This window comes from Perca flavescens, chromosome 1, assembly GCF_004354835.1.
Source record: "Perca flavescens isolate YP-PL-M2 chromosome 1, PFLA_1.0, whole genome shotgun sequence".
Classification (NCBI taxonomy): domain Eukaryota; kingdom Metazoa; phylum Chordata; class Actinopteri; order Perciformes; family Percidae; genus Perca; species Perca flavescens.
Genome location: NC_041331.1, coordinates 8,662,776 through 8,678,615, shown reverse-complemented (window position 1 = coordinate 8,678,615; position 15,840 = coordinate 8,662,776). Strand labels below are relative to the sequence as shown.

The window sequence follows — 15,840 nt, the reverse complement described above, 5'->3', positions numbered from 1 at the left end:
CTTATAATTGATAACATAAGTAGATAAATTCAGGGTGAATAAGAACCCTCATTAGAAACAGAAACACTTCCTGTCTGAATTACAGTCGCTGGATCATTTGAGTTTGGAACGCCTCGTGTTGGTATAAAAATCAATAACCAACCATGATACCCATTAGGGGTGTTGAAATGAATCATTGCATCGATGCATCGCAATGCAGAGCTAGATGATTCTGCATCGATGTAGTGAGAGACAATAATCATTGTCTTAGATTATTGAATACTGATGTTACTTTACTTTGTTAATTTTCTATGGTCGCTGCTTTTTTTTATTGCTTTTTGTCTGTTGTCTTCTGTGTTCAGACTCTGCTACATTAAGTCTTTATTAAAAGCAGATGCAATAAAAAGAGGAATTCACATATATCTGACAGCTTGAATTTGTTTATGAAAACCACGTGTAGCAATATATAATATATTTGAGGAGGTGATGCATCGTGATGCATCGGGATATCGAATCGTATCGAATGGTTGACAGGATAATCGTAAAAGAATTGAATTGAGACCAGTGAAGATTCACCCCCCTAATAGTCTTGTGGATAAATAAGTGGAATTAAATAAAAGCACACTTAGAGCCAATGCAACAGTAATTACCATTTCTGTAGTATAAACTTCTTTCACGCCAGAGCCCTCAGGTTGGTGAACATGAAGGATAACACATTCTTTACTGTGATACTTCAGACAGAAACATCCATGTGACATCTACATTAGGATTTCACCAGTACTAAAGGCCACTATGATTTTTTATAGGCAGAAACTGACAGAGACCGTTTTATGCTCATCTTTATGCTCTTTATGCATCTTTATGCTCGTCTTTAAATTTGACCGTTCCATTTCATTCCCAAAGAGTGAACAAGTCTTGCTGTTGGACTGTGGAAAAGGAAGAGAAACTGGTGCAGTAAACAAGAGAGCGTTTTGAGGTGTCCTCCCATCTGTAGCACAGGGGCAGCTGTGGCCAAAAGCTGCTGCTATTTCTGCTCCATTGTTCCATTGACATTTCCACCAGGAGCAGCATGGGAATTTTCTTTTCAAAACTAATCTAGTTGTTCAGGCTTCTTATTGACAACAAATGTAATACTGATCACTGCTTTAATAAATAATAAATCAAACAAACTGCAACATATCAGCAGTGAATGGCAATGGCGTTTCATGGAAAGTCAATAGAAGCTGTATACTCGGCACAGACACAGAGCACACAAGTTGGATACTAAAACACACAGACTCACCCATTCCTTTGGTGTGGTTGAAGTCTCCTCTCACTATCTTACAGGAGCGCCCATCTCCATTACAAACACCACAGCGGTCCTCTTTGGCTGAAGAGCCGATGATGCCGTCACAGCCAATTTTCTGACCACAACAAAACAGTGAAGAACAACAGTGAAACCAAACGCTCATGAGTAGCCTTTGTAGTGCACACTGACTTGTGTGAGCGTGTCTTTTCTGTATAATATATAATTTCGGTAAAACTTTACAATAAGGCTACATCAGTTAGCGTTACATAATGCATTAATAAGCATTAATTAACTGTTAATTACGGTGTATATTAAACATTTATTAACAATGCTTATTTTGTTCATGTTAACTAAGGTATGAATTCATGCATTGTTTACCATTAGTTAATGCCTTAACTAACTGTTAATCTCAGTTAACTAAGGTGTCTATTTTACCATTAGTTATTGCATTAAGAAGGCTTGACTAACTGTTAACAACAGTTAACTAAGGTGTCTATATTACTACTAGTTAATATAGTAAAAAGCCTGGACAAACTGTTAGTAACAGTAAACAAAGGCGTCTACTTACCATTAGTAAATGCCTTGACTAACTGTTTATAACGGTTAACTAAGGTGTCTATTTTACCATTAGTTAAGGCAGTAATAAGATCACTTACCAGTTAATCATACAATATTAAACATTAGCTAAATGTTAACAAACGTCTCTTGATAACAAGTAAACCCTTAGTTGATGTTAATTAAGGTATTTCCTAATATTACTAGGTGGTTGATAAAGATGTTTGATAGCATGTATGTCTTAAGGTTCACAGCCAAGCCATCTCATTATGAGAAAACTGTTTTTATTGTTTATTTACGAGTTATGGTTGTCCACATAACTTTGTCCACTATATTTGTCCATCCTCCAACATATGACTTACTTTTGGTGGAGGGTGAGATCAGTGAAAAGACTCCATAGTCTCCATGCAGAAGTTTGCTTGTTCCTTTGTCTTCATGTAGACATTGCCTTAATGCCCAACCTATGTAAATTATTGTGCATGCTATATAATCATTACTTAACCATAACAGCTCACTTGATTAATGCATAATAATACTGAATAAGCATTACTTAAACATAACTAAACAGTTATTAATGCTCTTTGGTATACTTAATGTAAAGTTGAGAACATATGCACCTTAACTAATAATTAATGTAAAACAATACTGTATAAGCCTTACTAAACCATTATTAAACAGTTATTAATGCTCTTTGGTAGACTTATTGTAAAGTTGAGAACATATACACCGTAACTAACACTTAATTAATGTATAAAAATGCTGAATAAGCAATGACTGATAGTTTATTAATACTCTTTGACTTAAACATTCAAAAGATCAAAACCGGACGTGTAGTCGGATCCCACAAGCGGGCAACATGTGTAGCTGATACTCTCTCCAGACAAGCAAAACATTTTATGTTTGATCTTTTTTAGCACCTGGCTGATAAGGGCATAAGGTTGGTCATCGTTTCCTCTAATATTGTTTGTATTTTGAGTCATTTTATGATATGCCGTTTAAGAGTTTTACGGACATGGAGATGAGTGTTGTGCAAGTAAAGCTAGCATGTTAACATATTAGCCTGCAGTTAATATTACCAGGCTAATGAGCCTGTTTAGCTACGTGAAATGGCGTAACTATTAGTGATATAGAAATGCAATTACTACGGTATATTGGATGTGACCGAAGGTTCAGATGAGAATCATTTTATATTTCATTGAATATTTCATTATAATTAAGATTGATTTCTGAAAAACAAGTTTATAAGAACTGGAAGTAACACGCAATTTAAGCACATGGGAATGTAACAAATTTTACAAATCTAAGATGAACTGACGTCAGATATTTTGTCATCACAACTGACACTCTCTTAAGCATGTCTTCAGAGCTATAAACACTTCGTAAAGGGATACTTTTGTGGGAGCCCATACATCAGGATTTAAGATGAGCAGGCTCTTTGTAGGAAAACAGAAAGGTGTTAACACACAGAAAATAATGTATTATTATTACAGGGGGCAGTAACTGCTGACAGTAGCTTGCATTGTGCACAGTTTGCTGAATCAGACGGCCATATGGGGCCCCTCCTCCAGCCTAGTAAGACTTCCAGGGTCGTCCTCCCTCTAGACAGTCTATTTTCATAGCTACTGAATATATTCATCTCCCCTTTTCCTGTCCGCTTCCTCTCTTTCTTTCTTTTTCTCCCTCTCTCCTTGCCAGTGTTTTCATAGCATGCCCGAGTCTCACATGCCAGATTTAGAAAAGCAGCCATGCCTCCTCCTCCCTCTTTAACCTCAGTATCTGCCAACTTCTCTTTGTCTGCAGCTCACAGCTTCCCTTCTCCAACTCCTCAACTGCTACTCCCTCTCAGGTAGAAGTCAGAGCCAGTGTTCAGCTTGGAATGTTTTCACAAAGCCCAACATATCGTGTCAGTTTAAATGCTGAGCTTTGCGCACGCACGCACGCGCACACACACACACACACACACACACACACACACACACACACACACACACACACACACACACACACACACACACACACACACACACACACACACACACACACACACACACACACACACACACACACACACACACACACACACACACACACAGCAGCGATATCCCCTCCATCTCAGTCGTGAGAACCAAGCAGTGTGATAGGTTTCAATGTCTGAATGGTTATACTGTAGCAGCCTGGTGTCGCTTTCAGCCGATTTAATGAAGGTAAACACAGTGAACGGCCGTGCATTATGCCACTGCACTCGGCTGTCACGCTGCGTCATTCACTCAGGAAACTAAACCTAAAATAGGCAGTGAATATTTTTAGTAAACTGAAACTAAATAAAAACTGAATTCTTCAAGAAAAACTAAACTGAAACTGTATTGCCAGGTTTATTTTTTTGTGTAAAACACAAATAATTTCAGTTTGAGTATTTTACAGAAACTTACTCGAGTTGACATTAACATTCCAACAGATGGCACTGTGCTGCAGTTACTTCACATCGGAAACTAAATCAGTACAAAGATTAAAGATTGAATGTCATTGCTGTTCTCCAAACATATACATACTTCTGAGATATTCTGCCTGGCCCTGACAAAAACAAACTACTGTAAAACAAAATATTTCTAATAAGAAAATTGAAACTAAACTAAAACTAGCAAACACACTCTGAAAACTACCTGAAACTAAACTAAAATGAAACTGAAAAGTCCAAACTAATAAATAATTCAAAACTATGGGCACAGCAACGTTTAGTCATTTGCTTCTGTCATATTTCCAAAGCTACTGTGGACGTCTGTACGTTCAGTGATGTATGGGGTTCAAGGGACATTAGAGATGTAATTACTCGGCGTTAATTTTCTGACGCGTAGATGGTTGACAGTAGATAGATAGAGTTAAAAAAAAACTTCAGTACTGTACTGATTCCAAATGATTTTGCACAGCTAAGGGGTAACTAAAAAAAATTTAAACCTGGACCCTATTTTTCTTAGTTTTTGTGTTTAAGTGACTGATGGGAACAACAATCTTTGCCATTGGTCCAGTATTAAGCGAGATTGCTTAAACAAGCTAGAATGTAAGTTAATAGGGCAATTGTAAAGCTTGTATTTACCTTTACAAAAGTGCTTGTTTAGCCACTGACAGGCTCAGATTAAAATTTTAAGTGTCTGACAACATTATGGAAAAGATTTCTAAGGAGGTCGACCTTTATGTTAAAGAGTAAGATCCTTTTTTTAAACGTAAAAACTTCCGCGAAATTGCGTTCGCTAAACACACCAGACTCCATGTAAATAAACAGTAATTTTAGCATCATAAAATACACTTCAGTCAAAGTCGACAGAAACAAAATAAAACTATGAAAAGCTGTTTTGGGTCGTCTTTCAACCTTTCCAACCATCACAACTCTAGTTTTGGTTGTAATAAACACATAGTTTACCGATTTACATGTTAAAATATGTTGGCTCTATACACGCTAAAAGTATTGCTTTTTTAAATGGAGTCTGGTGGGTTTAGTGCTAGCAACTTCAGAGCTGGTTGAACAGAAAGGTCTCAAAGAGGTTTTAAAGGTCTATCTCTGAAGGGAAAATCCTTTCCATAATGTTGTCAGACACTTTGAATAATAATCTGAGCCAGTCAGTGGCAAAACATCAAGTCAAAATTAGATGAGGGTGGTATAGTAGGTGCAGTGTTTCTGGACATTAAGGCTTTTGACACTGTAAATCACCAGACACTATTATCAAAATTATCTTATTTTAATTTCTCAGCTGAGGCCATGAAATGGTGGAGTCCTACTTAACTAACAGGAAACAGAGCGTACATATTGGTAATTCTTACTCTTCATACCTCGACTGTAATATTGGTGTACCCCAGGGGTCAGTATTGGGCCCTATCTTGTTTACCTTGTACACACTTACCTTCAGTTTGTCCATCTGTTAATATACAAATGTATACAGACGATACAGTTATTTATTTGCATTCCAAAAACAAACAGCATGCTGCAACTAAACTAACTGAAGCACTGGTCCATGTTTCTGACTGGCTAAAAAGGTCATATCTATCTTAACATTAACAAAACAGTCTGTATGTTCTTCTCTAAGAAATCCACAAGTGCACAGCAGGCTGATGTTTTTATTGAAGAAGAAAAACTCATGGTGTGTCTGATTTTAAATACCTTGGTATCATTTTAGACTCTAATTTAATTTTTAAAAAGCATGTTAAAAAGGTAGCTTATACCATCAGATATAATCTGGCTAACTTTAGACACATAAGGCCATATCTAACCACACAGGCAGCCAAACTTTATATTAGTAATGGGCGACAGAAACGATATGCAATATAAACGATACAAAATTGGTGGTAATGCATGTTTATGACGCAATCTACCCACGAAATTTAGTGCCACGAGCTGCAACGCATCATCGTCATCTTGAGTAAACATCGCTGAAAGCGAAACGGAGGAGCTGGTGAAAAAGATCGGTGCAACATCTATTATTTGGACGTGATTCAGATTTAAGCCGCTACAACAGACCTGTGGTCGAGCCGTACCATGGAGCCTTACGTCAGCCTGACAATTCAATATATAATGGACGATTGGAATCTTGGCAGCCGGTGTTTGCAGACGTCATACTTCCCTGCTGAACACACACCTGTGCTCTGTCGCTGTTTTGCAGTTTTTACTGTCTATGGCATGGCACTACTGTAAAGAAACTTTGTCTTTAGTTGATGTATATATGCCTTGTACTGGAAGTATCTTCTTTATTCCAAAAAATTATTGTGCTTTCATTTTGCACTTTATTATGTTTTCATCTGAAGTATCTGTGCACTATACTTGGAAGAATTTTCTTTATTTAAAATAGCTTTGCTTAATACTGGAAGTATTTCCACTAATTCACAATATACGTTCCTTTATTAAGAAGACCAGGTTTCATTTCATTAAGAGAACAAAATGTTTAAAACCAAATGTGTTACATTAGGCTACAGGTAAGAAACTTTATGTTTGAAATATTTTTTTATTTAAAGTATCTGTGCATTTTTGTCTAATTCTGAAAGTATTTTCAGTACAGTGTTCCTTAACTAAAAAGACACCAGTTTTTCCTGTTCTCTGCATCTTGGGTGGCATTTAAGAACCAAGGACGTAACTAAGTGTAGTGCCTTTTAGAATGGTTTGCACTAAAGGAAAGAAACCCAATACGTTTTTTCTTTGTTAAAGTCTCTGCAACTAGTGTACTTGAATTTTATTTATCTGTAACATTATGTTGTATAATTACAGTTTTGCACAATAAATGTCAAAACTACATACTACGTTTCTTTCTCTTTTAAAAAAAATACATTTAGCAGTTTGGCTTTCCTTAGGGTCTATGTAACCTGTTCTGAAATGGTGCTATTATAATTTATATATTGTGCAGTTTTGTGAAGGTAAATACAAGCTGGACAATTGCCTTATTAACCTGCATTGTAGCTTGTTTTGCCGCTGCTGACTGCAGTAATCTTGCTTAATACTGGACCAATGTCAAAGATTGTTGTTCCCATCAGTCACTTAAACACAAACACTAAGAAAAATAGGGTCCATGTTGAAAAAAACAGTATTTACCCTTTAAGGATACATGAGTCATTGCTGACAAGTAAGTATTTTGTGAGCACATGTGCGTCATGATAATTGCATCCATATTGGACATTCTGGACCAGTCTATCTCCTCTCTCTCCTCTCTTGTCTCTCTCTCTCTGCCTTGGCCAGAAGGAGGGGGAATTCCTCCCAAACGTACCAGCATACAACACTTGCACATAAACAAGAAAGAAAGCAGAACACTTTCTCCAAGAGACTCCGACAGCTTTGGTGTCGCACTGACAGCTACAAGAATTCATTCCTACCACAAGCAATACAACTTTTTAACACATCATCACTGAGTGTTAAATAAGACTCATATACATTACAATACTGCACTAAGTGCAACTTGCACAAACATAGGTTTACTTACATTATAAATATTATTTAAGCAGTTGTACATTTTTATTCGCCACTTGTATATAAGTTTGTACATTCTTTCCTTTGTACTTTTTGTATTAGATTATAGTAACTTTTACCAGGGCTTATTTTAGAAAAGTCACCGCAACAAAACGTATAGATTATCAAAAAGACATTGGATCATAGAGGTTTGTTTCTGACTGCAGATGTTAGCTAGCATAGCTAACGTTAGTGCGCTAGTGAGCCATCCTTTTCCCAAAGTTGCATACTAATTTCTTTAAATCGATCATCAACTCAGTCTTTTGCTGGAGGATGATGGTTGAATGAACCTAAGAGTAAGTCTGAGGCCACATTTAAACTGCCTGCATCGGACGTCCGACAGTCCGACAAAAATGCAGGTCTTTTCATTCATTTTGAATGGGGGTTGTGTGTTTAGGCTGCGGCGGGGGTTTGCCACAGGGGGGACATGTAAAATAAAGTTGAGACCGACTCAACTTTTGGAGAAACGTGGGGGGCGCTGTTGAGCAATGGAGGAGTGAGACGTGTTTTACATAGCTCCGGTAACTTTTCTTTCTTGTCATTGGCATCCCCGAGGGGACCGAGGGACCCAAGCCGATAGAATTTATCGCCGGGTTGCTGCAAGAGGTGCTATCCCTGGATGAAAAGCCTCTCATTGATAAAGCGCACCGGACCCTCCGAAGGCGACCCGACCGAACCTCATGAGCCACCTAGACCGTTTGTACTGAGGCTATACTACTTTCACACCCTTTACGACATCCTACGCAAGGCTGCAGTGGCGAAACAGCTCTACCACGGTGGTAAAAGGATCCAAATCTTTCCGGACTACCCGCCTGCCGTGGCTAAAAAAAGGGCATTATTCAACCATTATTGCACCAGGGAGTTGCTACGGGGCAGACCCGGGGTCAGGTACGGCCTCCTCTATCCTGCCTCTATGTCCACGTGAGTTAGACACTTACATCCTGCCTCTATGTCCATGTGATTTACACACTTACACACACAGCTGGTGCCTCACCATCTGACTGTAAAACCGCCATTCTCATTAGAAGAATAATTTAAAAATGTTATGTCCTGCCTCATACAGCTCGAGGTTTGCACTGTTCTTTCTGATATCTTATTTAGAGCCCTAACCTAACCTGTTCAGCTAGTTCTTCAAAGTGTGGAAATGGCTCACTGTTATTGAATGATATCCAATCTGTTATTGCCTCCTTTAATTCGTAATGATTATTGTTAGATGTTTATGATGTCAGTTCTCAGGTTGGGGCTGTAACTCAGTTAAATTGTTGGTCATATATATTTAAACTATTTATCTTTTTCTGTTATACAGACCATGTGAATCCCCACCCTAGTCTGAACGACAACTCAAAGCGCTTTTACATGGTACAGGAACCATTCACACACATTCATTCATACACTGTGGCCGAGGCTGCCGTACAAGGTGCCACCTGCTCATCAGATAATCATTCACACTCCATCGGGGGCAACTCGGGGTTCAGTGTCTTGCCCAGGGACACTTCGAGATGGGACTGCAGGGCCAAGGATCGAACCACCAACCTTCCGATTGGCAGGCAACCGCTCTACCACTGAGCCACAGCCGCCCGTATATGTTCATATTTGTGTGTGTGTGCGCGTGTGTGTACGTGTAGTTCTGTGTGTGTGTTACTTTTCATCCAAAGCAAGAGGTGCGGCCATTCTACTGAGAAAAGGTGTGCCCTTTTTACAGAAAAAAACAATCACTGACCAAGAGGGCCGCTACATTATAGTAAGTGGTGAAATCCACAACATTAATGCTATAAAGATGATTTTCCTCCCGCAATTGTTATATTTATTTCAAAACATCCCAATTCTTCTAAAAAAATCCTTTTTAAAACACCTAGATTCTCTAATAGTTCATTTTCTGTGGGGACACAAGGTTCACAGGATAGGCAAAAAACATCTCTGTAGGCCAAAGCCAAAGGGGGGATTAGCACTCCCAGACTTTTTGTTATATTACTGGGCCTCGGCGATTAAGATGTTTACCTTTTGGTTAGACACATCAATACCAATGTCTGATTGGCTAATGCTGGAGCAGGCCACCCGTATTCTATGGCCGCGGTCCTACTAGCTCCGGCTGCGGTTAATAAGTCCCTGTATAATAATAATCCCATCATACATAGCATCATCCGTACCTGGAAACAAATCAAGACCACCTTTAATCTTAAACCAATCTCTCTTCGGTTACCCATTGCTAGAAACCCCACATTTGCCCCCTCCAGTCTGGATGGAGCCTTTTCTACACAGAGGTGTCAAAAGTATTCGCATTCAGTACTGAAGTAGAAGTATAGATACTAGGGTTTAAAAAGACTTCTGTAGAAGTTGAAGTATCAACTCAAGCTTTTTACTCAAGAAAAAGTGTAAAAGTACTTAAACTATAAAAACTACTTAAAGTATAAAACTAAAAGTAATGTAAGGGGGAAAAAATGCTATTATTGCACTACCCTACCTCCACAAAAAACATTTTTCTAAAGGCAATAATGACTATAATGTTATATTAAAATCATACCTGCAAACTCAGAAGGGCTGAAAAAGGTGACACATCTCTTCTCATATATATAAAATGAGCACCTTGTTCAATTGTATTTGTCTGTTCTGTATGTTCAAAAATATAAAACAATTAAAAGTTGATCTAAAAATTTTTTTAAAAAGAGCACAAGGCAACATTAAAGAACGGCTTGTGTATTGCTAAGGCCACAGGGTCAAAATGAAATGATTTATTAAAAATGTATTAACTATAAGGCAACTATAGTCTGGTGTTACAATCCTCTACAGTGAAACACTGTTTAGCTGTCAGCATTTTAACCGTGTTTACTCCAGCTGCTAGCTAACGGTAGGCTAACGTTACCTGCTGTCAAGTGTAGTGTTAACTAGTGTCCCATGCGGCGATGTTTCAGTTCCCTCAAACGTCCGTTTTCGGAGCATCTGAGAGAAGCGCAGGCATAATAAGTGGCACCTAAATAAGGCGCCGAAATCTGCGTTGCTATTTGGTCCGGTAGATAACGGTCGTTAAGGCACCGGTGTTGTATTAGCACCAGATCTTTGCAGGTGCGATGGATCGCGTACAAACCAATAAGGTGTGGGAATGGTATATGTTTATACTTCTCATCCAACCACAATCAAATTCACTCTATCCGGATAGTGGGATTTATCTGGATAGTTTTTTTTTTTGTGTGTTTTTTTGAACGATGACAAGCTAGAATGAAAACCAAGCGAAACTGAAATAGGAGTAATGAGGCTATTTTTAAAATGTAAGGAGTAGAAAGTACAGATAATTGCGTGAAAATGTAAGGAGTAGAAGTAAAAAGTCTGCTGTAAAATAATAACTCCAGTAAAGTATAGATACCCAAAATTTCTATTTAAGTAAGGTAACAAAGTATTTGTACTTCGTTACTTGACACCTCTGTTGTGTGAGAGGGGTGTCCAATGTATTGGTGACTTATACGTGGGAGGCGTCTTTGCTTCATTCACACAACTACAGAGAAGTATGAGCTGGGGAATAATAACTTATTCAGTTACCTACAAGTTAGGGACTACGTTCGGAAATACTTAAGAGGAATTGAGACTGAATCACAATCTAAAATAGATTACTGTCTGAAACTGTCTCCTAACAAAAGTAAATTGATGTCCCGCATCTATAATCTCTTATTAATAAGTTCCCCATCTACTGAAAATTATAAACTTAAGTGGAAAGAGGAACTTGGTGTATCCATTCCAGATGATTTATGGAAAGAGAGTCTCGTAGTCTCATAGGCTTTGTAGGCGGCAATCTGAAACTTGATTTTGTCTGCCGAGAGGCTGAGCAGGGGAATAACTTGCCAGACGCGCTTCGGTTCACGATTTATTTTGCACTAACACAAACAAGGTTCTGCTTCCAATACATCCCATAATTGTGTTACTGGCATACGAAATTGTTCCCAAAAGTTATGAGCAGCATAGAAAGGCGTAAAACAAGCGTGAAACAATGGTCAGCAAAAAAATTAGACTTCCCCCTTTCACCCCGTCTCTTAGTCACAAAACCAGAACAGGTGAACAGATAATATTACTTTGCTTCCTCCGCCCCCACCAGGTGCCTTGATTACCAAAAATATCCTTTCAAAATAATAGAACTATACCTGGCTCTTACATTCCGGCCCCTAATTATTACAGTTAATACACAGTAATAATTATATATACATATATATATATATATATATACACATATATATATATATACATATATATATATATATATATATATATATATATATATATATATATATATATACAGTGGGGGAAATAAGTATTTGACCCCTTGCTGATTTTGCAGGTTTGCCCACTTACAAAGAATGCAAAAATCTACAATTTAAATCATATGTACATTCTAACAGTGAAAGACAGAATCCCAAAGAAAATTCCAGAAAATCACATCATATGAATTTATTAAAATTGATAACCATCTGATGAGGAAAAACAAGTATTTGACCCCCTGGACAAACAGCATGTTAATATTTTGTAGAAAAGCCATTATTGGCCAGCACAGATGTCAAACGGTTTTTATAGTTGGTGACAAGGTTTGTGCACATTTCGGCAGGGATGTTGGCCCCTCCTCCCTGCAGACAGCCTCCAAATCATTCAGGTTCCGAGGTTGTCGCCTGGCAACTCGAATTTTAAGCTCCCTCCAAAGATTTTCAATCGGATTCAGGTCTGGAGACTGGCTAGGCCACTCCAGAACCTTGATGTGCTTCTTCTTCAGCCACTCTTTTTGTTGCTTTGGCGGTGTGCTTAGGGTCGTTGTCGTGCTGAAACACCCATCCTCGACCCATCTTCAGCTCTCTCACTGAGGGAAGGAGATGTCGGTCCAGAATTCCACGATACATGGCCCCGTCCATCCTCCCCTCAATACGATGGAGTTGTCCCGTCCCCTTGGCTGAAAAGCACCCCCAAAGCATGATGTTGCCACCACCATGCTTGACGGTGGGGGTGGTGTTCTTTGGGTTGTACTCGGTGTTCTTTGCCCTCCAAACACGACGAGTTGAGTTGAGGCCAAAAAGTTCTATTTTGGTCTCATCTGACCACATCACCTTCTTCCAGGCCTCTTCTGAGTCATCCAGGTGGTGAATGGCGAACTTCATGCGGGCCTGTACATGTTTCTTCTTGAGCAGGGGGACCTTGCGTGCGCTGCAGGATTTCAATCCATGACGGCGTAGTGTATTACCAACCGTTTCTTTTGTAACTGTGGTCCCAGCTGCCTTCAGTTGATTCATCAGTTCCCCCCCTTGTGGTTTTGGGATGATTCCTCACCGTTCGCATGATCAGGGACACCCCACGAGGCAAGATCTTGTGTGGAGGCCCAGACCGAGGGAGGTTGGCGGTGGTGTGGTGCTTCTTCCATTTCCTGATAACTGCACCGACAGTTGATCTTTTCTCTCCAAGTTGCTTTCCGATTCTCTTGTAGCCCATCCCAGACTTGTGCAGATCAACAATCTTGTCCCTGATGTCCGTAGAAAGCTCTTTGGTCTTGCCCATGGTGGTGATGTTGGATGCTGGTTATTTGGGTGTTGACAGGTGTCTTTTATACAGGTAACGAGGTGAGGCAGGTGTATTTGATGTAGATAATTGGTTCGGATTGGGGCTGTGTCTTAAAGAAAGACTAACTGGCTTGTAGGAGCCATAATACTTGCTGTTTGTCCAGGGGGTCAAATACTTGTTTTTCCTCATCAGATGGTTATCAATTTTAATAAATTCATATGATGTGATTTTCTGGAATTTTCTTTGGGATTCTGTCTTTCACTGTTAGAATGTACATATGATTAAAATTGTAGATTTTTGCATTCTTTGTAAGTGGGCAAACCTGCAAAATCAGCAAGGGGTCAAATACTTATTTCCCCCACTGTATATATATATATATATATATATTACACATGCAGGGGAATACACAAAAAACGTATTTATAGTCCATCATACAAAAACTTATCCAATCTTCTGTCTTCTCTCCGAAGCAAAAAGTCAAAAAATAGTCTAGTCAAATCAGTCAAAAGTCAAGTTATCAAAGTACAGCAATCAGGAAACAGCTGACTCCTGAAGAAGGCAGATCTTGGTTACAGGCCTGCATATACAGCTGGTTTGGGTCTTAATCCGGACTTGTCTCACGAGTCCTCTTGTGTCTGGAACCACTTCTGTTCGTCCTTCCGATGATACAGGAGTTGCGGGGTGCAGAATCATCCACTACAAGTATGATGTCTCCAGGAATGAAATTTCGCTGATCTTTGACCATTTCGGTCGTTCCTGCACTTGTGGCAAGTACTCCTTAGTCCACCTTTTCCAAAACAGGTCAGCCATGTATTGGACTTGCTTCCATCTTCGTCATGCATACATGTCCTCTTTCTGAAATGGTCCAGGTGGTAAACATGGTTTAGTTTTGAGAAGCAGAAGGTGGTTAGGTGTTAATGCTTCTTAGTCATTTAGATCTGTGGATTCCTTTGTGATAGGTCTACTGTTCAGGATTGACTCAACTTCAGAGCACTGTGTGGAGTGCTTCCTCATCCAGACTTTGTGTCCTCAAAGTAGAGTTAAGAATCTTTCTGACAGAACGGATCATTCTCTCCCATGCTCCTCCATGATGCGATCCAGTGGGAGGGTTGAAGGTCCATTTTATTCCTTTCAATGAGAGCACATCATTGATCCTTTCCAGGTTCCACCCTTCAATGGCTCGCCTCAACTCTCGCTCTGCACCGACAAAGTTGGTGCCGTTGTCTGACCATAGCTCTTTGACCTGCCCTTGTCTTGCAATGAAACGCTGCAAGGCATTAATGCAAGAATCGGTGTCCAGCGAGGTGGCAGATTCAATGTGTACTGCTCTTATTGCTGAACACGTGAAAATTACTCTATATCTCTTCACAAGACTCCGCCCATGCTTGACCTCAAACGGACCAAAGTAGTCAACTCCAACATGACTAAAGGGAGGTTCTTCTGGAGAAACTCTGTCTACAGGCAAGTCAGCCATTTGCTGTTGACCTACAGTTCCATGTAGCCGACGACAGATGACACATCTTGCCAAGACTTTTCTTATTAAACCACTGGCACCAGGGATCCAGTATCTCTGGCGTAGCCTTGACAACATTTGATTTCTACCTCCATGGCCATCCTCTTGATGAATATGTCGTAGGATGAGATCAGAGATATGAAGGTCTTTAGCTAGTATGGCAGGATGTTTTGACTCTTCAGGCATGGCAGCCTTACTCAGCCGTCCTCCAACTCTTAACACACCATCTTCCAGTATTGGATTTAGCTTATAGATGTGGCTGTTTCTTTTCACACCTTCTCCCTTTGGAGGTACGAGAATTCTTCAACTTCTTCTCTGACAGAACATGATTATTTTGATTTCAGCTTCTCTGATCCCTCCCAAAGAGAGATAACCACCACAGAGTTTATGCTTGAAATCACCCATGTCCTTTTTCCTCAGATTCATAAGCAAAGCCTTCCATATTAGGATCCAGCCCATCACTCTTGTTAGATGTGTCCAAGACGTGGTGCGGTTGATCAAACATGTCACTGCATCATCTTCGTCCTTAACTGTAGAAAATTCAATTGCAGCTGAGATCTTGACCTCAGGGTGTCCAGGTGGAAGTTCTTGCAACATGTCTGGGTTAACAGGCCATTCTTCTTCTGATTGCAAGAGAAATGCGGGACCAAATATCCAAGTTTCGTTCTTTAGGAATGGCTCTGCCCTCACACCTCTGGAGGCAAGGTTTGCAGGATTATGTACAGTGTTCACATATCTCCATTGAGATTTTAGAGACCTTGTGAATCTCTGAGACCCTGTTGGCCACAAAGATTCGAAATCTTGAAGTTTCATTCTTAATGTATTTTAGTACAGAGGTACTGTCTGTCCAGAAAACAGAGTGTTGAAGCTGTAGTCTTATCTCCTTTCTCCACAGTTTGTCCATGCAAGCTGCTACAACAGCAGCTGTCAGCTCCATGCGTGGGATGGTAACAGGCTTTAAAGATGCCACCCTGGATTTTCCCATTATGAAGGCACTGTGTG

General features: G+C 39.6%; 1 protein-coding gene across 3 annotated transcripts in view; it reads right to left on the bottom strand.

Annotated features, from left to right (window-relative positions):
- adamts17 (ADAM metallopeptidase with thrombospondin type 1 motif, 17) overlaps positions 1 to 15,840 on the bottom strand; it is a 157,053-nt gene that overhangs the window by 39,217 nt on the left and 101,996 nt on the right. For all 3 annotated transcript variants that reach the window (XM_028576079.1, XM_028576088.1, XM_028576099.1), the window contains one exon: positions 1,262 to 1,382. In XM_028576079.1, coding sequence (XP_028431880.1) covers positions 1,262 to 1,382 — 121 coding nt within the window. The remainder of the gene's footprint in view (positions 1 to 1,261; positions 1,383 to 15,840) is intronic.